This window comes from Lagopus muta, chromosome 6 (assembly GCF_023343835.1).
Source record: "Lagopus muta isolate bLagMut1 chromosome 6, bLagMut1 primary, whole genome shotgun sequence".
NCBI lineage: Eukaryota > Metazoa > Chordata > Aves > Galliformes > Phasianidae > Lagopus > Lagopus muta.
Genome location: NC_064438.1, coordinates 7,619,162 through 7,642,387, shown reverse-complemented (window position 1 = coordinate 7,642,387; position 23,226 = coordinate 7,619,162). Strand labels below are relative to the sequence as shown.

Below are 23,226 nucleotides of genomic sequence, written 5' to 3'. Positions count from 1 at the left end.
TTGTCCATTACTCTGCTTTCTGCACACATAGAAAAACACAGCTCTGCCAGACCCTGCGATGCATCGCCACATGAAATCAGTGCCACAACCCCGTGTTTTATGAGCACTTTGTACATCTCCTCATTTTAATCCACACTCGGAGACAGATCCTGTTCCCATCAAAGCACACAGCAAGCTCCCATTAAAATCTGGCTCGGCTAGTATTTTAATAACACTTAGACATTCCCGTCCTTCGCATATTTCATCTGCAAAGCGCTTTGCAAACATGAATTTCCTAATTACAGGCAGATGATTTACTAAAACTGGAAATTCCTCACTAGTTCTGGCTTTCGCTTTGAAGCTCCGGGACTCGCTCCTGTCCCTCGGCAGTTTGGAAGATCCCTCGACGCCGCTCGATCGCAGCAGAGGCAGGGCCGAGCGCAAGAAGAAAAGGCGACGGCGCCCTACCTTTCCCTCTCTGCGCCCGCGGAGCAGTACACGAGTGCCGGGGCGGCGCTGCCCGCCGGGGCGTGAGCCGCCGGCGGCTCCCACGTGGTGGCTGAGGAAAACCCGGCGGCTGCGGCGCCCCGGCACAGCGCGGACGGCGAGAGGGCTCCGCACCGCGCCGGGCTCCGCGCGGAGCCGCCCCACTGGGCGAAGCGGAGAGGATCGGAGCTCGGCGCGGGGCAGGAAGGGGTGGAGCGGCCGGCGGAGCGCACGGGCGGGGAGGCGGGCGGGAGGCATCCCGGCCATGCTGCGGCCGGGCGCGGCGCCTCCGCCCAGCGCTCGCGCGGAGCGACCGCACGACCGGCCTTGAACCGGCGGTCCCGGCCGGCCGGCCGCTGCCCTCGATGGAGCCCGAGGAGCGGAAGATCTCGGTGTGGATCTGCCAGGAAGAGAAGCTGATCTCGGGGCTTTCCCGGCGCACCACCTGCTCGGACGTGGTGCGCGTGTTGCTGGAGGACAGCCACCACCGGCGGCAGCGGCCGGCGCCGCCCGAGCCCGGCGGCGGGATGCTGTCGGGGCCGCCGCACTCCTACTGCATCGTGGAGAAGTGGCGCGGGTTCGAGCGCATCCTGCCCAACAAGACGAAGATCCTGCGGCTGTGGGTGGCGTGGGGCGACGAGCAGGAGAACGTGCGCTTCGTGCTGGTGCGCAGCGAGGCCTCGCTGCCCAACGCGGGTCCGCGCAGCGCCGAGGCGCGGGTGGTGCTGAGCAGGGAGCGGCCCGGCCACGGCCTGGGGGCGGCCCGCGCCAGCCTGGCGCTCACGCAGGAGCGGCAGCGGCGGGTGGTGCGGAAAGCCTTCCGCAAGCTGGCCAAGATCAACAAGAAGCGGCAGCAGCCGCTGGCCCGGGAGGCCTCCTCGGCCGAGAGGATGGAGACGCTGGTGCACCTGGTGCTCTCGCAGGACCACACCATACGGCAGCAGATCCAGCGGCTGCGAGAGCTGGACCGCGAGATCGACCGCTACGAGGCCAAGATCCACCTGGACCGCATGAAGCGGCACGGCGTCAACTACGTGCAGGACACCTACCTGGTGGGCGCCGGCGGCGAGGAGCCGGGACGGGAGGCGCAGCCCGCCGCCGGCCGCCCCGAGGACGACTACGCCAGGAAGTGCGAGGAGGTGCTGCAGCTGCAGGAGCAGCGGGCACAGCAGGAAGAGCTGCTGGAGCACCTGGCCGCCGAGATCCAGGAGGAGCTCAACGAGCGCTGGATGAAGCGGCGGCGGGACGAGCTGGAGCTGGCGGCGGGGCCCGGCTTGGCCGAGGCGGACTGTCACACCACCGAGCTGAGCGGCGGCGGCGAGGGCGAGCTGCAGCTGGAGCACGAGCGGGTCAAGACGCAGCTGAGCACTAGCCTCTACATCGGCCTCAAGCTCAGCACGGACCTAGAGGCCGTCAAAAGCGACCTGGACTGCACGCAGCGGGCTTGGGAGGCCCGCGAGCGGGAGCTGCAGCGGCTGCTGGAGACGCTGGGCACTCTGGACGTGGCGGAGGCGGCGGCTGAGCCGCGCGGGGCGGCGGGGGGCGGCTGGCCGGATCCGGGGCTGCGCAAGGACCGCGCCGACAACGACGAGGACTCGGACACGGGGCTGAGCTCCATGCACAGCCAGGACTCGGACTCGGTGCCCGTCTGCGAGTCCCTCGTGTAGCGCCCGCGGCGCTGCGCTCGCTGCCCGGCCGCGGGACGGGTGGGGGACCGACGGTGCGGAGGTTGGAGCTGCGGCACCGGGGCGCGGACGTGCCGGAAGCGGCACCCCGCAGGCAGCGAGCGGGCGCTTTGCTCCGTGCCGTTCCTGGCCTAGGAGGAGAAAGCCGCGGCGCGCCGGCGTTTCGCTCACGTCTAGGTTTGCTCGTTCCTTAAATCCTGCTGCCTGCTTCGCTCTTAAGGTTTTCGTGCCGGGCTTTCTACTTCCGCGGCTCCCGACGCCCCGCACCGTAGCGCAGGAGATAGCAGGCACGCTGGCTGCTAGCGAAGCCCTCGGCCACGCCGCGGGGCAGCCCTCAGCCCCTGCACGGTTTCACAGCGCTGCAAAGGCAGCGCACGGCGGAGAGCTCGGGCTGCCGGGTGCCAGCAACCCCCGCTCCGCTGCGGACGGCCCTGGCACGAAAGCTGCTGATCGCTTAGAACTAGCGAGAAGAGGTGCCCACACTACCGAAGCTGACGCTGGGCTCCCCTATCGCCTAGGGTTTGGGAGCATATACTGCAGTTCCATTTGGCAGTGTAAAGGGGCAATCAATCACTTCTTCAGAAAGAGCAAGCTAAAGCAAAATACAACTGTATTAACCAGCTCTGCGTAGTGCTTCTCCTTACGTGTAGATAGAATGCTTTATTTTCAAGACGTATTAAGGAATCTGTTAGTATCACTGTTCACGTGACACTGATTGAAAATAATTAGCAGAGCCTTATGTACACAGCACAAAACCTCAGTTCTGTTCTAGGCTAGCTGCTGCCTGGCAGAGCTTGGCTGTACTTAAACAATGTACAGAATCAGCTTGAGCGACTGTTTTTTAATAACATAGTTTGTATCAGGCCGAGAGATTACAATGATAAAAGCATGACTCAAGTCCTAGCTGCACTACAGCTTAATCTTTTCAGTTATTCCAATAGAAAAAAAAAAATGTAGGATCAGCTGTAACATGCATTTCACTTAATTGCCAAATCTTCCTGTGCAGCTTAACTCTTACCAAAAATATACGGACTGCTCTTGCAGTATGAGATGTCAGGACTTCTCTGATTTGGAATAATTAGGGAGACCGTTTAAGCAGTGAGGGACCAGAGAATGTTTACTCAGACCTGACTGACAGCGTGAACTTCTTAAAACTTCTGAGATGCTTATTTAAGGATATTTATGAAAGTTTTCAATTACTGATAAGAAAGCATAAAAAAGGATAAATCAGCCTCAAAAAAACCTCACAGCTTCCTCACCCCAAGTCCAGGTCCTGCTCATGAGCACTGCTCTCACGGGTAGGATTCTGCTGGACAGCAGAACACACCGCAGTTAGGCGGCACAGAAGTGCTCTGAAATGCTGCTGGAGATCTGGTGATGCTGTAAGATTCCCTATATGGTATAAGTCTGGATAAATGATATTCTACTGAATAGGTCTCAGTTATAACAAACTGTAGCTTATTTTGAACACTGATCATAGAATTTTCATGTTTTAGTCAATCTTGGAAATATATTTAAAAACCTATTTTTAGACTGAATAAAATTCTTAATAAGACTAAATGTGTGTTTCCCAATTTAATGTGATTAAAAAATATCAGGTCTAGGATTTTGTTTACTGTTGTCTCTTGGTGTCATTTATCCTTCTATGAAGTGAGAAAAAGGATGAACCAAGTCAACCATGAGGCTCCAGGATGCCTCATGACTGCATCACGTGCTCACCAGTGCCTATAGGGCTCCTCAAGGTAGAAGCAGAGCGTGCATTCCTTGTGTCTGGTCACTGCTGCTGTAGTGTAGTAGCACTGGGAAGTGTTGGCATTTGTGCATTAGATACTTTACCTTGCTCTGCAATTAGAAACATGGGAGTAGAGCTGAAGAATAAGCCGGGGGATGCAACAATGGGGAATTGTGGTGCCACACCACAGTATTTTAACCAGTGCAGGTGTAATGTGTGGGTGATGCAAGCATCTGTTGATGGCTTCTGCATCAACTGATGTAAGCAATAAACTTGAAATTGCTTTACGCAAGTTTTCCCATTAGCCACACCAAGCAATAAAAAGAAGCATATTAGAAAAATAAGCTGCAACAGGCCATCTGTCATTGTGCTATTAATACACGTGCCAGGTATTTTGTAAAGTGCAAGGTGATGGGAGCCAGGAAGTCCAAAACTGCACAGACAAGTCTGCCTACGTATGCTCAACTACCAAAAGCCTTAAGCAGCACAGAAACATGCTGGTTCCAAGCTCACTGAGGGTCATGCTGGTAGGATACCTTGCAATGCCTGCTCTCTCAGTAGCCCAGAGAGGGGTAGTTCATGGTGCTGTCAATCTGCTGGTCCCTGTTCCATGAGGGCAAGGCTGACAACACTACTTAAATAGAATTACAGATGCAAGTACAATGGCATTAGATTTTGTTCCTGTGCACAGACTGAATTCAAACATCATCACAAATTCCTCTCTCTTGAACAACTATTAAAACATTAGCATAGAAAAGGAAGTCTCTGTTTGGATTGGATCAGGTAATTCTCCCTTCCCATCCTCTCTAGACTTGTATATCTTTACTTAGATAATAGAGACAAGCCACAGGATGATTGGCTTTGACAGGGAATTTGGCTGCAGGGTTTGGGTTTAGCCTGGCACACAGCCAGGGGTTAGGAAAGATTATTCTGTATCACAGGTAGAATGGCAGGATTTTTATCTCTTTTCCATTTATGAAAGAAAGGAAGTGAGAGCAGCAGAAACAAAAACAAAAACAATCTCCATCAGCACCAGGTCAGAAATCTGCTTTCCAGCACTGTTTAGAAAGAGATGAAAGTTCAGAGCAATACCTGGTTTGTAATTTTTGTTCCACTATCCAGACCTCCATCTTCTGGGGAGTCAAGATCAGTCTAATCTTTCTCTCATCTTAAGACCAGACAAGAAGATAAATACAACTATAAATGGAACAATAATGAAAAAAAAAAAAAACCCAAATCCAAAATTAAGAGCATCATGAACTGTTTAGTATAGGTAAGAACTGCACTGCACTATTCAGTATCCTATCTGTTTCCTCAAGCAAGAGGCAGGAACAGAGGGCACCCAGCCTTTCTCAGACAATCCTACAGAAATCAAAGGGAGTTTTGTTTGAGAGACATAATCAGACCAGAATCAGGTATTAAGTTTCAGGCATCCTTTAAGCAAATATAATCAAGCACTGCTACCCAAGTTCTGTGTGTTTGCTGTCCTTAGCCACATTTTTCTGGCTCTACATGCCATTTTCTTTTGTGACTATACAAGAGTTTGTGGGACTGGATGGTGAACCAAATAAAAAAAATGATTGGCTTTAACTTAGGTGAAATCTCTGATGGGCCTAACTGTACAATCACACAAACACTCGTGCCAGTGACACAGTATGGTGAAAAAGTAAGAAACTGAAGGCACCTGGTAAAGTGGAACTCAGCCTTTCAACAAGCACCATCTTCTGTTAGCTTGCATGCTGGTTAAAGCTTAGTTCTGACTGCACATATAGCCCTGTACTCAGTCTGAAGACAAGATTTTCAGTGGAGGATGAGGGCTGGAGTCAAAGCTTCACTGACATCAATCACATTCACCTATATTAAATCTGAAATGAGCTAAGTAACCCATCTTCTAGTCTTGACATTGTTTCAGAAATCCACCATCAAGCAGTGTTATCAGAACAAAGACTCCATGTCAAATTCAGTGTATTTCTAGTCCTTAGCACATGTGAGAGACCTGCCAGTCTGAATAACCACTTTGTGGGGATATCATTTGGTGCTTTAAATGGGTGTGGGTGTATGGGGATACATTTACAGTAATGAACACCACTGAAATGCAAAATGAATGACCTATTAATTACCAGCATTCATTCTGAAGTGTACATAGCCAGTCAAATTAGAGGTTGGCTGACCTACAGTGACAGATCCTTTTCCAAAGAACCTGCAAACTTAGTTTCAAAACACAAAATAATGGGGGAAGAAATTAAGTAGCTGCAAGAGAAGAAAAACAAATAAGCAGTGGATAATAAAGCTTGATTATATGAAAAATATCTTCCAGGTTCCCTTCAAAAAATCAGGGAGACATACACACCTATCTCCCTTTCCCTCCTCATCTTCACCCTCAGTAAATTGTATGCTACTTTGCAATGAGCTGGGACCAGGGTTTAATACATGAAAAGAATGGCGCAAGCCATGAAATGAAATAACAGGTCTGATGAGCTGTGCTGCTTCCCGAGTTGAAATATAAGCCATTGTGGATTGTTGGGAGCAGTTGTCCTTTGAAGTCACTTGATATTACTGCTCCTGAGCTGGCATACAAAGTTTAAAGAAATGAGCACTGCCAAGTGCAGGGAGTCTACACAGATGTTACTACTTTTATACAAACTCACAATGCTAAATGAGCTTGGAAGCTTAACAAAAAGGGAAATTTTACTCAGATTGGGCTCCGTATACAAATCAGCCCAATATCTTCAAGCAAATTTGTCAAATAATATTCTCTTTAAAATGCTGCTTGCTTAATTGAATACATCTCTTGTGTAAAAGGCTCAGAGCAGAGGCTTTAGTACAAAGAGGATTCTCACACACCTTCACATGCTGAAAACACTACAGTTGGCTGGTAGTTGGCTGCCAACTCCTTAGTGTACAGTGCTAATTCAACCCAGGCATTTCAACATATCCTTAAAATTTAATTTCTCCAGGCTTTTTGCACATTGCCTACACATCTGTTTGTTTACACTTAAAGTTTTGTTGCCTGGAAAGTTTTATTAAAATTCCCCCCTCTGTTCCAAAAGCAGTCCAGGAACCTACTGATGCTACTCAAAAAATAGATTCCACTCCAATAGTATTTTTCCTTCTTCCTGCCAACTTAGTCCTCCTCTGCTCATCAGTATCTGCTCTGAACTTCATGAGCAGTCTCCTTGCCATTTGTGGGACCCCACAGATTAGTATTAGGATCCTACTTGCTAAGAAATATGAAGTTTGTTTTTATACCTTGGCAAAGACTCATTATTTAGTATAATATGTGCACTCTCAGCAGTATTTTTATAGTTCTTCATGTAATGATAGTTTAAGTTTAAGGACATACTCTCACCAGTTGTTTCATCATACTGTTGTTCGCTGCTTTCTTTTTTTTTTAAATTAAGAAAAAGCATCTCCAAGCTACTGTCCGAGTTTTCTCCTCCTCCTAATATGAGAGGCAAGCAGTTCTCACATGAGGAAGGGGCACATCTCCTCAGACCCTATTTCTAGGGTAGCAATACAGTGGAGAGCTGATGTAAGAAGACGGTTCCTGTTCCAGCTTTAAGAATAACTTGAGTAGTTATTCCAAAATTAACTCTCTTGGAGCACAAGCATTTGACGAAGGTACATATTCATGCTGTTGTATACCAGCTGGCTGAAGGAAGCCTCATCTACTTGTGGCCTTTTAGGTACTGTTATAATGAAAATGTTGAAAAATTTCTCTTTCATGTCTCAGTTTCCCTAATGTTGAATCACTGTGTGCTCTTCCTTGTTCTAAATGCTTTTAAATAATCTTTCCCATTTAACAGCTCACTGAAACCACTGCAGTGTGACCTCAGAATACAACTCTGCTAAGTCAGTCTTAGGATTTTATAGAATTTACTGAAGGGGAAGAAAAAAAATTAAAAAAATTGCCTCTGACTCACAGAAGGTGCTCTTGCATATCTGTAACATGCTATCATCGGCTTACTAGCACCACACTTAACATGTCTCAATTACGTGGTTATTTAGTCTATTATCTCTAAAAGAAATAATTTTCATCAGTGAAATCACACTCATAAGCAGGTCTTTGGAAAATGTGTTAAAAGCCTTTAGGAAAAATATTTAATCCCTGCTACAATTTAATGTAATCCTCTTCTTTTAATCTCTTACAGTACACTTCTTGCATGTAATCAGGCTATTAGTTTACGCATTTAATAATCAGAGCAGACTAATAAGTTGCTGTGTTTTTTTCCTGCCTCACATTGAAGCTCTACTTGATAGACGTATCTTGAGAAGAGATAAAAAGTGGCTTTGGAAATTGAGAGACATGATTCACCTTTTGAAATCATTAGTTCTTGTTCCAATGTGTAGCAGAATAACTTGATCATCCAATCACTGAATTCATTCCTACATATTTACCGACCTCAGGGTGGGATTTTTAATAACAACCTTCCCTGCTTTCCATCTGTCAGGGGTAGGCTTGGGTAAGAAGATGGCATTTAGGCTCAGAGAAATTTACAAAGCAGCGAGGGCAGTCAGCAACACCTGTCTTGTTCTGTTCTCCTCCAATACTGAGTGAAAGACCTTCCTGCCTCTGTACTGCCAAAGGTATTGGAGATGGAAGGGGACAAGACAGCAGAAAATGAAACAATGCCACAAGACGATGGAGCTCAGCCTGAGAAACGGGAGAGAAAGAAGCTGAAGAGAATGAGCAAAGAAAGGGCAAAAACCAGCAAGAAATCTGGACAGTGGGAACGGAGCAGGCAGCAGGAATTAACTACTGCATTGTAGCAAAGGGATAAAACTGAAGAGTTTGTAATATACAACATATACCTGTGCTCCAAAACATCTCACCACAGCCATCTAACAAACAACAGCCTCAGAAAGACTGATGCCACAGAATTTTCATGGCTTATTGACGTTGCAGCCAGGTAAATGGGGAAACCTTGTGATTTTCCTGAGGTTCTCACAACAGCTATAAAACACAGCAAGTGCAGAATCTGCACTAGGATAGCAGACTGAGTACCTGAGGAGGAAATATCAATCACATTGATTTTTGTCTTTCCTTTCCAACTCATAATTACTAGATCTGGAAGAAAGAACATTTCCCTAGATGATATGTTTATATCATCTTGGTTTCTCCCCAGTGCACCCTTTTCCTAGAACATGAAGCCTTATCATCTGGATGCTGCTGTCATGTTGCTTTAAGTGCTTACCTTTTCCCAAAACAGTGACACAAAGTAAACAGAGTATTGAACTAAATCTAATATGTAGGTTTAATGAAAAAGCAGATTAAGACTTATTACTCCAGCTTACATGAACCAGCTTGCAAAGAATATGCAATGGCATTTCTACGTTTGTTTTGCAAACCAGTTCATGTAAAACAAGCCAACTGAGCCAGATTTAAATTTCAGTTGTTTAAAGTCTTTTGTCATGTGTCACTGAAGTGATTCACATGGAGTTCACTTACTCTAGTTAATGAACACAATTACCATGTTTTGACAATATTAATTGGACCCACATATACACTCCTTTCTGCATTTCACCTTCATAACCACTTCCATAATCACCAACTCCTATACCTGTAGTATGCCTAAGGGAATAGTTTACAGAGCATACATTTCAATTCTCTCACTGCCCTCTCCTTCCAATTCTTTCCCCACAAGTTTTCCAATGTTTTTCTTTTCTTCCAGCAAGGAAGAAAAAGTGGAAAAAATGGAAAACCACTTTTCCATTAGTGATCGGGTTCCACCTTTTGAAATACTAAGAGTGAAAGGTACCCACCAGTCCAGAAGTCACCTGCCACATACTTTCATCTCAAATATGCTAAGTCCCTGTTACTCCAGCCATGTTTCCTTTACATGAGTTTTATAAACAAAAGAAATCGCAACAACTCAAGAAGAGAGATGTTTTTTTTCCTAGATCAAAGACAAATAGATAAACAGCTTATACAAACTCTACTCTGACCCAAGATATTGTCATCTCTATATGAGAGAAGACAAGATGATGTACTTACTTAACCCAGTGATTAATTTGCGCAATATTTTCATCCAGAGTTAAACCTCATTCTTATTGGCATTTATATAACAATAGGACCCAGGATGACAGAATCTTATTACATTAGCTGTTTTTAAAATGCACAGGACAAGACAGTCCCTGCTTTGAAGAAATCGTGGAACAGACAGACAGCATAGGAGCTGCATTGACTTGACTTATTTGCACAGCAAATAAATAAATACAGAACATAAGACAACTCTGCTGGTTGCCAGCCTGTTTTCCTCTCTGCTAGACCCACACTTCCAGCCTATGTTGTGGTACAGACAAAAAACAAGGTATAAATACATCTCCACCCCTTACTGCCACAGGAGATGCATAGCAGTTAGCATGTGGAGACTTATTCAAGCTACTGAAGAAATACAGGAGGTCAAAGAGCACTAGGAAAGCATTGTACTAGACAACTACATTTCATAACCATGTTTCACAACAGTCTCAGGCCTACTATTTTGTATGCTGTGAATTTATGGTTTGAGGAAAATTTTTGGCTCACTTGAACATCGGTAGCGTAAATAGCTGCATTTCTATAAATGTATTTAATTCCCATCTCCTTGATGTGTTATTTTTGCAACAAGGAGAACCACTCATACAAGTAAAATCTATCCTTGAATGGATTTTCCATCCATTCAACATCACTGGCAGTATGTACTTATCAAACCTATAAGCTTTGGAACTCCTTTTTATTGTGCTCCTGTTGAACGTAGGGCCTTAGCTCTAACACCTGCCTTTCTCTCCACATACTAACTACTTTTCTATTTGTTACACGTTGCCATGTACCTGAGCGAAGTCAGAGAAAGACAGGGATTCTAGAGGATGGAAAGGTTGATGCAAACCAACACTGTGAGCTTGCAGACTGAAAGGCCAACAGTATCCAGGGCTGCAGCAAAAGAGAGGTGGCCAGCAGGGCAAGAGAGATGATTGTCCTCTGCTCTGCCCTTGTAAAGTCCCAGTTGGAATATTGCATCTATGCCTGTGCCCCCCAGCACAAGAACGATGTGGAGCTGCTCAAATGGGCCCAGAGGACACCAAGAAGACAATCAGAGAACTGAAGCACCTCTCCCATTCTCCTCCAAGGCAGAATGGCCTTGTTCAGCCTGAAGAAGAGAAGGTTCCAAGGAGACCTCATTAAGTACTAGAGGCTACAAAGGGAGCTTATAAGCAAGAGAGGGATCAACTTTTTACACAGACTGATAAAAAATAGGACAACAGGGAAGGATTTTATGCTAAGGGAGAGGAAACGTAGATTAGGTAATAGGAGGAAATTTTTTTCACTCAGAAAGTGGTGAGGCACTGATTTTTGTTGCCCAGAGAAGCTGTGGATGCCCCATCCCTGCAGGTGCTCAAAACCAGGTTGGATGGGGCCCTGGACAGCCTGACCTAGTGGGCAGCAACCCTGCCTACAGCAGAGGAATTGGAACTGGACAGTTCTTAAGGCACATTCCAGCCATTCTGTGATTCTGAGTTCTTGACCATGAATGTCCAAATTTTGCTGTTATTTCTGTTGACATCTACACATTTTCAGTAGCCTGATGGAAACACAAACAGAATTTTGTTCTAACATTTGAGATACCTAGCCGAACACTCCAGTCGTGAATGGTGTTCCCCAGGGGTCGGTGCTGGGGCCTGTCCTCTTCAATATCTTTATTGATGATGTGGATGAGAGCATTGAGTGCACCCTCAGTAAGTTTGCAGATGACATCAAGTTGGCTGGAAGTTTTGATCTGCTTGGGGGTAGCGAGGCCCCGGCAGGTGGTAGATACACCAACCCCGGAAGTGTTCAAGGAACATTTGGATTCTGTGTTGAGGGACATGTTTTATGTGAGAACTATTGGTGGATATGTGGATGGTTGGATTGGATGATCTTGTAGGTCTTTTCCAACCTTGGTGTTTCTGTGATTTCTGTGAGATCAGAACACTGGGGTATTATTGCAGCCAAATTGGTGCACTGTACCTCATAATGAGCAGCGAATCCATTTTCACGTGATGAGAAACATTTGTAAGAGACAACAGAGCTGGTTGGGAAAGTTCAGATAAGCCTGTTGTACTTCAATTTACCAATCCAGCAGAAGCAAAACACTTCACAAAGAGCTGCTCTGGCAGTGTGATTCATGCAGCGAGCAGGTAGCGCACAGAAGCCTGCTTGGCTTCTTCTCTGATGAGGTCTTCAGCTATTGCTGCTCTGTCTGGATTTGTGGCTGCCAACATGAAAGCTTCTCCCTTTCCATCACCCCTATATAGCAATTTCAGCTGCAGAGAAGTGTCAGAATCAGTATCGATAGCTATGGCACTTCAGACTATTGCTAGTCGAGATATTTATACTGAGCTCATTCCTGAGGTTCCCAGCTTTACTTAAAACAAAACAAAACAAAAACAACAATAAAAAGCAACAACAAGTAGATATTTTTAAGTTATCAAAGGACACTGCCATGGAGATCTGTATTGTCATGACATTGCTTAGTTACACAAATATTCAGTGCTAAGGTTGCGTCTCATACTAGATGCAAAAAGAACAACTCCAACCCTTTTATCCTATATCTTTTGATCTGTCTAGACTAAAGGCATAGTTATTATGTAACACAAATGAACATTATGGCTAGTTCTGTTGTCTAGGTAGCCACAGTGATTAGTACTCTAAGTTCCAGAGAGTCTGGTCCCTTACCAAAAGCTTGTGTGTGGGAAAGTAGCCGTGATACATAAGATGTAGTTAACCGGAGATTTTTTCATTTTCATTCAAATATCTAATAAACAAAATAGGATCTTAGACAAGAATGGAAATACCAAACTCAATTCCTTATTTATATCTTTTGTTTTAAAGTTGACAAGTAATCAAGACTTCTCTAGAGAAAATAAACTGCTTGTATATTAACATTACTTCAAACTGAAGAAAGGAGCTTCAAAAAATATGCCCATTCCCAACAAATCATTCCCATTAATACAGCGCTTGCAGAAATTCAGAACTCATGCCCACATACTACTCAATTACATACAAGATGACTAGGGTTGATTTTTGTTCTTGATCCCACATCAGTAGATGAAAAAGTATGTCAGTGTGGGACAAGCACAAATTCAAATTACTATGAAGAAAAATTAAGTTAATTTCAGTGTGGAATGTTTGTAAGCAGCATGTAATCAGTCCTCAGTTTAAATGACTTTTAATTAAATAATCTATTATTATGCTCACCGGAAAAAACGAGCCTTAACACGTGCAAGTGCAAAAGCTGAATATTCCAACTGCATTCAGCATTCAAAAATTGAGAACATTTAGTACACTTACCATGGGCCAAAACTGGGTTTGTTTTTTTTTGCCTTTAAAAAAAAAAAAAAAAAAAAAAATTCTTTTGGGTATGAAGTGCAGCTGAACAATCTCTTGCAAGATTCACCATGAGTAACAAGGGTTAATATTCCAGCCCAAGGTAGAAATGTTAAAAGTTTAAGTTTCCATGACATCTGTGAGAGTCATACATTCAGAACTGGAGTCTATCCACAAACAAATTTAAGCATACGAGATATTTTCCAGTATTGTTTGAGAAGTCTGTTGCTCATTTGTTACTTGGGAACACCCTTGCCCAATTTTCTTTTCAACAAATAGCATTATCCTTTGTACCCCCCACTCTGAAGCAATTACTCATTTCAAAAAAGTAATGGAACAGTAGTCCCCAAGTGACTGCATTCAAATATCTTTCTTGATGCTAAGCAAACACCACACCATTTTGAGTATCATGTCTAAGCTTGGCCCCATTTCTGAAAAAGGATTAGTAAAAGCCAACCTGTCTGGCAGGACTGACAGCCATTGACTTAAAATCAAACATCTTCTCCACCCCTGATTATGCTTGCAGGGCCCTCCTTTGCAAGATTTGCTGAGGGGAGAGAGGGTGTGGGTAAGGCATCAAACCTGGCTCTCAGTTTGGGATCCCAAATCCCACTTTCAGAAGAGGTACAGGTTAAAGTATAGTTGGTCTCCTGTGAAGCCTATCTTCCAAAAAGTTGTCGCTTTTGAAAATCACATGGCAAAAAAGCTAGAAATGACTTAAGACTTTTTGAAAATTGTCGCCCTGCTACGTAATTCAAATGCTATGCCTTTGATACCTAGAGTTGTATGCCAATGATGGAAGAACTGTATTGTCCTAGACCAGGAGAAAACTCTTTCATCATGAATTTCTGCAGTTTCATACAACTAACCCTGTCTGGAATTGTCACTGGTGGCTTTCTTACAGTTCTAAAGGATTATGTGCAGTTCTTATTAATGCATGGAGTAAGCACAGACAAATATTCAGAATCTTCCCCAGGCCCAGCCAGCATCATAGTAACATATAGCTAGAAAATGAATTGAGACAGCACTGTCCACCAAAGTGGTATTTTTAACACTCACATTTGTAACATTGCAGTATTGCTGAGCATACAAATTTCAGTGCCAGATCTGATCAGACTCACAGAGTAACTGAGAAAGGGAATGTAAGATTTACTGTGAATGCCTAAGTTTCCACAAATCCAACTGCTTGACCTAAGTGATGCTCAACTCATGTTGAATTTGCAGGGAGGAGGAAAAAAAACCCAAAAAACAAAAAACACAATGTCGTGGCTTCTGATCCCTTTCTAAGTACTCCCACGTCCAATTTACTTTCACAGAAGGAAATCCAAGTCAAGAGCTGTCCCAATGAAAGGCATGAGCTTAGTTCTACTATTCATCTGGATGCTGACAATGGGGTATATTCAAAGGCATGGCATCTGAATGCCCAAATGTGCTCAGTGTGTAAGAGTTCTGAAAACCTGTCAATGCCTTTGGTTAGGAAAAAATGCAGTGCTGCAATCTTTCACTCAGGACTGCAAGAGTTTTGCTGACTGTTAACAGCATCATGGACTCTTCTAGCACTGGTACCAGAACTGCAGCAACACAAGCGGATCTGTTCATCTGGAACGGGTGAACAAGAGCCCAGGATTCTGGGGGTTCATACATTTGATGCTAAGTGAGTGGATAACGATTAGACAGTTATCATTTTCTGCTACAAACTTACTCACCCCAGAAACTAGAACCCATAACTCCATCAACTTTAAGGTAAATCCCATTAAATCATATTCATATCTGCAAGAAAAGCCTCAGCCATGCAGTGAGCAAACTTGAAAGGTAACTTGACTGTATAACCATGCCATGTAGTATGGCCTTCTTTTCTCTATCATCATACTTGTCCTGGCTTTGTTACACTGCATTTAAGGGAGAAGAGAGAGATGCACAAAAATTCCTAAGTAGTACTACACTGACAGTTTCACGATGGGCTTGGAGCAAAATCGCATGAAAACAAGTGTTTACAGAAACCTCAGTATTAATCTCACACCCATAAACAGACAGATAGAAAAGAAAGCCATTTTGATTTGTGTATAGAAGGGTGTTGATACAAACTTCCAATTTTTTCAGTCATTACAGTTGGCTGGACTTCTAGCCTAAACTGATTGCTAGGGGAAAAAAAAAGTCCATCTTAGCCCAGTCACTGTTTCACAGAAAAAGAAGAAAAAGCAATCAAAATTTTGTTGGCAAGGTAAAAGACGCAAGACTATGTTGCAGCATATTGCTATATAAAAGTCTAATCAAATTTGTATACACAGAAAATTCTACATCATCATGAACTGCAAACATTTTAGCCTTAAACCAAGCATTCAGGGACTGTCCAGACTAGCCTTCTTGAACAGCAAACAATTAACTCAAGGCAAAACTGTACTGCAGACATGCCCAGATCCAGACTGTTTCATCCCCTCTGGCTGAAAGAAGAACCAGAAGTTGAATGGAGAAATAACCTTCTTTTTTTTTTTCTGGGGAGTAAGCAGAAGACTTATTACTCTGCAGGCAGTGGTGAGGAAGAAACAGGTTTGAGTAGCAAACAAGACCTGTGGCAAAGCAGAAGTAGCCAGTAGCTGCAGCATCCATTGCTCTTCCTGTGGAACTGAGAGACTGCAGTCAAGGAAAGGAACACAGAGAAGAAACTCTACAAGATTGGATCTGCAGCAACAGTGTTCATGTTCTTCAAGATATTCCCTTCCTTACAAGGCAACTCTTCAGCTAATGGTTCCAGTGCTTGAAAACAGTCCTGGCTTTGCTAACAAGAGCTGCTGCTGGCCAATACCCAACACAGCTTGCAGAAGAACTCTGCCTCATCTCCTAGCACAGAGCAGTTGAATAGGCTAACCATTCCAACATGAGCATCCTTGGCATGACAGTTATCCTTTTCCTCACATCTTATTTCAGTACAGAAGACAAAATGAAGCACAAAATAGCCACACAGACTCATGTTCTGCTTCTGTACATGGCTTTTTGCTCAGCTATGCAGAACAATGCAACCGAACTGCTCAACCTAGTTCTCTATAAGATGTTCTCACCTGTTAGACACTAGAACCAACATACATCAAACATTCATATCATTTTCATAGGAGCATATCTTTTTTTAATGAGCTTGCACTACCTACTCCAGGAAAACTATAAATACTACAGGTTGAAGAACAGATTTAATGAATCTTCTGGCAGAGAAAGCAAGATGAAGGGTTGGTAAGTATTTTCAGCATATTTCTCTAAAATTTTTTTCACTTCTCAATTGAGTGCAAGTGTTTCCATTGTATCAGATATTAAATTTCCTGAAGCAGTTTATAATATACTTCAGAGCATGTTTGAAACCCACTGGATTTTAACAGAATAAGATGGCTAAGTGTTAAATTTTCAATGAAAGTGTCTTTAAAGGCAGAAATTAAACAGTGAAATAAAAAATAGCATGTAACAGTCATCCAATAAGGAAAATTAATGTCTGAAGACATCTCCTAGGAGAAGATTTTCTTTTCAGCTAACACGTTTCTAAGTCATTCCAAGTCATTAAAGCAATACTTTTATTTTCCATCAGCAGATGATGTGACTTGTAGTTCTAGATATAAGTTTAACACATCATCCCTTTCTTACAAACGCAATGTCTTGGCAAGGGTTCTTATTAGGCCAACAAAATCTCACTATATATATCTCCCACTGTATTGCAGGAAGTTTAGTTGTGTTTTAGCAGTTGTGAGAATTGTTATAAGATAGAATCTATTCTTAAAAACCTCAATCCACTCATCCAGTGCCCATGCCATCAGTGATGTTTGCTGCTTTCACGTGGCTGCAACCTCTCTACAAAACTACAATCACCCGTATTCTCAGGCTACACTGAATATACTGTTTTCCTCCTTTCCCTCTTTGCTCTCTGCCTTTCCAGGTCCTAGCATGAGACAGCAGCCCGCTCCATGCACCTCCTTCTCAGTGGCTGTCAGCAGCCCCGTGGCCTAGCAGAATGGGGAAGGAGGCCAGTGGGCAGCTCCAGGAATGGGCAGGAATTAGGAGGGGGGGCTCCCTTCAGTGAAACACCAGCACTCTTGTGGAATTCAAGGCGTTTGAATAGCATGGTGCAACGCAACGAGCCCCATAAGCAACAAATGGGACTAATATTTGTTCTTCTGAATAGGGACACTCCCTAGAAGATTTCACATTTATGAAAGCATGTTAATTATTCATCCAGATGCTTTTTAGTTCCACTCTCTCGCTGTTTAACCCGGAACAGAACTGCAGGACTGAGAGATTTACCAGGCACTGAACTGATCTGAACTGAGTCCCAAAGTAGTACTGTCTGCAACTTAGTCTCAACTTAGTTCCTAAAAGGCTGAGAAAAAATCCACAGGAAACCACAAAAAAATGATACATTGAGTCTTGGCGAGCATTTCTCACATACACTACCTTGAAAAAAAAAACCAAAGCTTAGGAGTTCTATTGAATCTTCTAATGATTCCAGGTGTTCAGATGATATTAGCCAAAATAAGTGGGTTTTTTTTTTTGTTTTTCTTTTTTTTAAACTCAAATACTAAAAAATTACAAAGCTTTCTTTCATATGATAAATAGTGGTAGATTATCATAATGCAGCGGTGATATTTAACTTAAAGATTCTCCTCAAAAAAAAAAGGACAAAAGCAAAGTCTAAAGCACTACTCCAAGCCAACCACTATGACATATCTGAGGTAGAATTTATAGTCCACAAAACCAGTCTGCACTTCTCACCTAGTTCAGTTTTGACACAGTGGCTTAAAATTAGACATTCTGTTGCATAAATAAAAGTGGCCAGTAGCAGGATATATCCTGGAGGCTGCAGTTGGCTTCCTTCCTTCAGCTAACAGCTTGAATTGTTATCTTTGGGGCATAAAATTTTGCAATCCATAAAAAGCAGTGTTGGAAAAAAATAGGTGGATACGCAAGCTGATTGTGTGGGTTACAATCTTTTAGACTACCCTAGCCTTGAATTTGTTTAGCAGTTCAAGAAAACTTTAAACCCCTTTCCCCTACTTCAAAGCATCAAAAGAATCTCAGCTTCTGCAGAAAGAAAAGCCTCTCCACTTTTTCCTATAAAAACTATGGGTTGCCTTTCATCATCTACAAACCCCCTACCAATATGCAGGAAATTAGTCTTTGACCATTAGGGGAGATGTGCACGACAGTAAACTTGCATAGAAGCTGTGTAAGTTGCTCTAGACCAGACACACTTTGATCTTATAATCAAAACCTATTTTCATCTTGAACATTTGCATCTGTAAGTTCTGGTCATGAATATGGTCTGTGCTCATAGGACTATGCAAAATACCACTGAGTTTTATACAGTAGTTCTTAAGAGGATGAGAGAAGTAATTGCCAGAAAAGCTCGATGTCTAACAACTCCTTTTATTAAGCAATTCATTGTGTTACTCTGCATCTCTACAATCTAAGGGAAAAGTCTGGGATACATGTTTAGAGGCCCAGTAGTGAATTTGATGCAACTTGTATGAAAAGTATATAGCTCTTGCCAATACAAATCAGAGTATTCTGTAATTAACTGCTAACTTCTGTTTTTAATGGTAGATTAAAAAGGATGGTAGAGAAGGAAGTCGTCTCCCAAATTATGCATCTTTTGTATATTTAATTATTTCAATATGAACAAAATAGAATTTAGCTGAGCTATCATTAAGATTAGATGTCCAAACTACATTTCCTTTCACTTCTTAGAAAGCTGCAATCTAAAATTTGTCAGGACATAGGCAAGTTCAAATAAATCAGTTTGTGTACAACTTCTCTTCAGATGAAAAGCTTAGTAATTGCATAATATCAGCCAGAACATCTGTAACTATGCATAAATACAGAGTGAAATGTTACAGCTTAGCAAATTGCACTGGCATCAATTTTCTTCTGCTGTTCCATCCAAAGTATTATGCATTAAGACATACACTGACTTTATGATCAGAACAACAAAGTCCTAGATGTCATTTATTTCTCATACTGGCATTAATTAGCCCTAGGTTGTAGAGTTTCACTGGAAAAATGGGGAACACGGATTAATCAAAGCCACATCCATATATACATAAATATGGCAAGAGTCAAAAGGCTTTGCATGGATGATTCCAAAGAATTGTTTATTAGTTTGAGGCCTCAGACAAGAAGTCCCATTTGTTTCACATTCTTTCCAAGAAGAAAAAAAAAAAAAAAAAGATTCTTGAAATGCCCCTCCAATATTATGCTGCTAATATGCAGTATTTTTTCCAAAACTCTGTCCACATTCTAGGACACCACACTATGCCCTTAGCCACAAGTTGGTAACCCACCCATCCTTGCTCAAGCCAACTTCAACCACCATTCCCTTTATGTATACTCAGCCTACATCAAAAAATGGATTCACAAGATTGCTTTTGGTGTTTACTGAAGATCCAGAAGAAGGGAAAGGTCAGGATGCTTTTGTGAGGACATTGTGTGGGCACAGCTTCAGCAGGAAGGGTGAGAAGGGAGGAGATCACTGCCACGCAAAAGCAGACCCATAGCACAGAGATTGAGGAGCTGCAGAAGGAGGTGGGAGAAGAGTGTTTGGATCCCCTTAGGCAAAGGAGGATCCTAAACCTGGGTAACCTGCTTTCTGGATGAGACTTCAAAGCTGGGACTGCTCCTCCCCTCCCACTCACACGCCCTGAGGTGTGGTTTTACACACACCCTGTACAGTACTTCCTAATGGCTTCTGGAGGGCTATGCAGCCTGGCTGATCAGCAAGCTGTCTTCTTACACTGAACCCCAAACGTTGCACATACTACACAGGGACCTGCCTTCAGGACTCTGCACTCCCTTCTCACCTCATGGGTTCCCTCTTTGGGCTTCCTCTTTGTGCCTCCATTCCCTTCTGCTGAGAGGAAGTAACACACCAACTCATAGAGGCGTTGTGACACTAAAATATATTAAAAACTAAGCTGACCAAGCAAGAAAATAGATAATGTTTGTAAGATTAACAGATTACAGATGCACAGGAGTATCAAGTGCCTCATATGCCTTGGAACCACATCCTGCCCCTCCGCTCAGAGACAGAATAAGGTATGCCCACACATTAAAGGTGTCTTGGAGCTCCCCATAGGGCTCCAAGCCCACAGTTATCTGCATTAAGTCACATACGACTCCTTTAGGGGGAAAAAGAAAAGCATCTCTTGGGTGCTCTCTGAGGTTGCTGGGAATAACTCCAATGGCATTGAATTGCACACAGTGATTATTCTCTCTGTTGATAAGGTTTGCTAAATGCAAGATTAAGACAGTTAAATACAGTAAGTTCAGTGATACATTACACAATCTATTTAGGCAATATATGGCTGCAATGAGGAAGCCCACAAACTGCTCAGAAAAAGAAAGTGTTCTGTTTAAAACAGTGAAGTGTTTCTTTTTTCCAATTAGGTTTGTTCTGAAAAAGTTCAGATGAACTAATGGATCCATTGCCTATGCTTTAGCTCAGCTGAACAGTCATAAGAAGACATTATGAGATACTAGAAAATTAAAATTTTAAAGCATTTCAAAACTTTATGAATACATTTCATTCACTGAACTTATTTTCATTTACTAACATCATGAAATTTGTACCACATTCTAATATTTACTGTAACTCGTGTGTTTCCACTTAAGCCAATGGCAAAAAAGAATATAAAAAGTTTCTTTAAAAAAAAAAAAATAAATAAAAGAAGGCAAAACCCATACTCAGTTTAACCTCATTTCTTACAAGTCCTTGAAAGAAAACGTACTGACGCTACTGTATTATCAGCATTAGAAAGGTCTTCCATATGATTCGTTTTCATATCCAAAACTAAATACATTAAACTCAAAAGATTTGTTTGTCACTCTTAGGATGATGGGGTCAGTAGATGAACTCTCTAGAAATCTTTATTCTTGCTATGCTTAAAAGAATAGTGACGAAGGAGAAAAGTGAAGAATTGAATTGCAAGAGCTTAGCATCTTCTACAAGCTGACAAAAGAGAGAAGATGAATCTCTTCACTCCCACCCCAGGAACAGATATTTCATTGTTCTTCTGCAACCCGTTTGAATACCTTTCATTCAGTGAAAGCCGGGTACTGTAATCTTACCATCTGACATGGCAGGAGGACAAGATGATTCTGAATAGAGGAGCAGAGGAAAGTATTTACAACAGCCAGCCAGCCATTCAGTTACTACAATAAAACAGGTACCGAGATACAGAAATACCTTACACAGGACACGAAGTGAACATTCAATTCCTAAAACAATTCTATATTATAACAGCAGTATAATCAAGATCAACTTCCAGTATGCAGCAGTGAAAAAGACAGTAGCACAGGTTTGTTTGAAAACCTTAATTCTGGAAGTGATCCCCCAGCTCCATTTGAAAAGCTTACGAAACTAGGAGCATGCAATAACTCATCTAGAAACACTGCTTTGTCATAGCGCGTTTGATTTTATCTTGCTTTCAAACTGTTTTGATTAATTATATCATTGAGCATTAATTACAAAGCCTTTTAGATACTACAAATCCATATTTAACATCCTTGTTATTCCAAAACACAGCAAATTGTATGCACAGACTTCAAAATAAAAAGCAAGTGCTTCACGACTCCCCTAAGCACTCAGCTCCTTTCAGGAGAGAGGAATTCATATCTGTGCTGCACACCTCCTTGTCTTCACAAGCCTTGCAATATGCAAGTCTGCAACCAAAATGTCAGTGAACAGAAAGGTGCAGAATATCCTGAAGGGACCAGACCAGAGCACTGTATATGTAAGCTCTCCTCTGAACCTGAGAGATGTATTTATTTACGTTTACACCACTATCACAGAGAGGCTGATGTATAACATCTCAGAAATCGACATAACCCGCAACACAGTGAAGGGCAGTATTTTAAGTCAGTTCATGTCAGATCACTTTCAAAAATATCTTGTGTTTTTCACCCATTTAAGATCTGTGCATGGAAAAGACAAATCTTGTAAAAAGTGGAGGATGTGGAAACTTAATGGGGTTCCTCATAATGGATGTTCTCATATGATCAGGGAATCATCAACAGGAACAATGGAACAAAAAAACAAAACAAAACAAAACAAAAGAAGCACAAGTCTGTGCTGAGCTGATACAACATCAGCAGACAGGATTGAAGGTTCCTACCTTGACCCACAGGTTTCTCCTCACTCCTTGTGTTTTCCATGGTTATAGAAAAATGACAATAAAATTTATCTTCTGTATCCTCTTGTTCACTCAGGAATTAGACATAGTTCCAAAAAATCTTTCTAATGCCAGTTTTAAAAAAAGAAATGAAGCCAAGAAAAACACCTTTCTTCATGTGTTTACATCTGCAGTATTAGCAATCAATGTTCCCCCTATTACAACACTCTATAACTCAGTATTGAAGAAAAAGACATTCTAGCAAACAGAAAATGGAAAAACCACTGGAGTAACTTATATTTTGGGAAAAAAAAATAATTGCAAGTAAGATTATAGCGTGGCATGACATCTTGATGTTTAAACTGTGCAATCTGAAAGAAAGACTGTAAAACAAGTCCCCAGTATGCTGATGTGGGGAGAAGGATGAGGAAATTTCATAGTTTGAGCAAATATTTGACACATGGGTAGATTCACAGAGAATGGAAAATACATACTCCTATAGAGTCAACTCACAGAAATAAATGAAGGTAGTTTCCTGGAGTTATGATCAACATTCTCCAAGAACATCCCAAAATTTCAGCATGAGAATTCTGAAATCTACCTATGGTGTGCCCAAAGCATTAGGAGGAAAAATAAACAAATAAATAGGTAAATAAATAAATCAGCCCTATACTCTTCTGTAGAAGCATGTTTCAGTGCTATGGCTTCCAGCCAAAAGCTCAAGTTCTTTTTTATTAAGACTAAGAAATGTGCATATATAAGAACATATGCTTGTATGAAACAGACACCAGAACACGTGATAAGTAACATTTTGGCTTTGAATTCCTGCAAATTCTGAAAATAAGTAGAAGGCAAATGGCT

At 42.6% G+C, this 23,226-nt stretch overlaps 1 protein-coding gene across 1 annotated transcript; it reads left to right on the top strand.

Moving 5' to 3' along the window:
* The first annotated feature begins 558 nt into the window (after positions 1 to 558).
* On the top strand, positions 559 to 4,007 carry RASSF10 (Ras association domain family member 10). Its single transcript, XM_048948210.1, has one exon. It carries the CDS (start codon positions 831 to 833, stop codon positions 2,130 to 2,132), a length of 1,302 nt encoding a protein of 433 aa, XP_048804167.1. The 5' UTR covers positions 559 to 830; the 3' UTR covers positions 2,133 to 4,007.
* Positions 4,008 to 23,226: the final 19,219 nt, after the last annotated feature.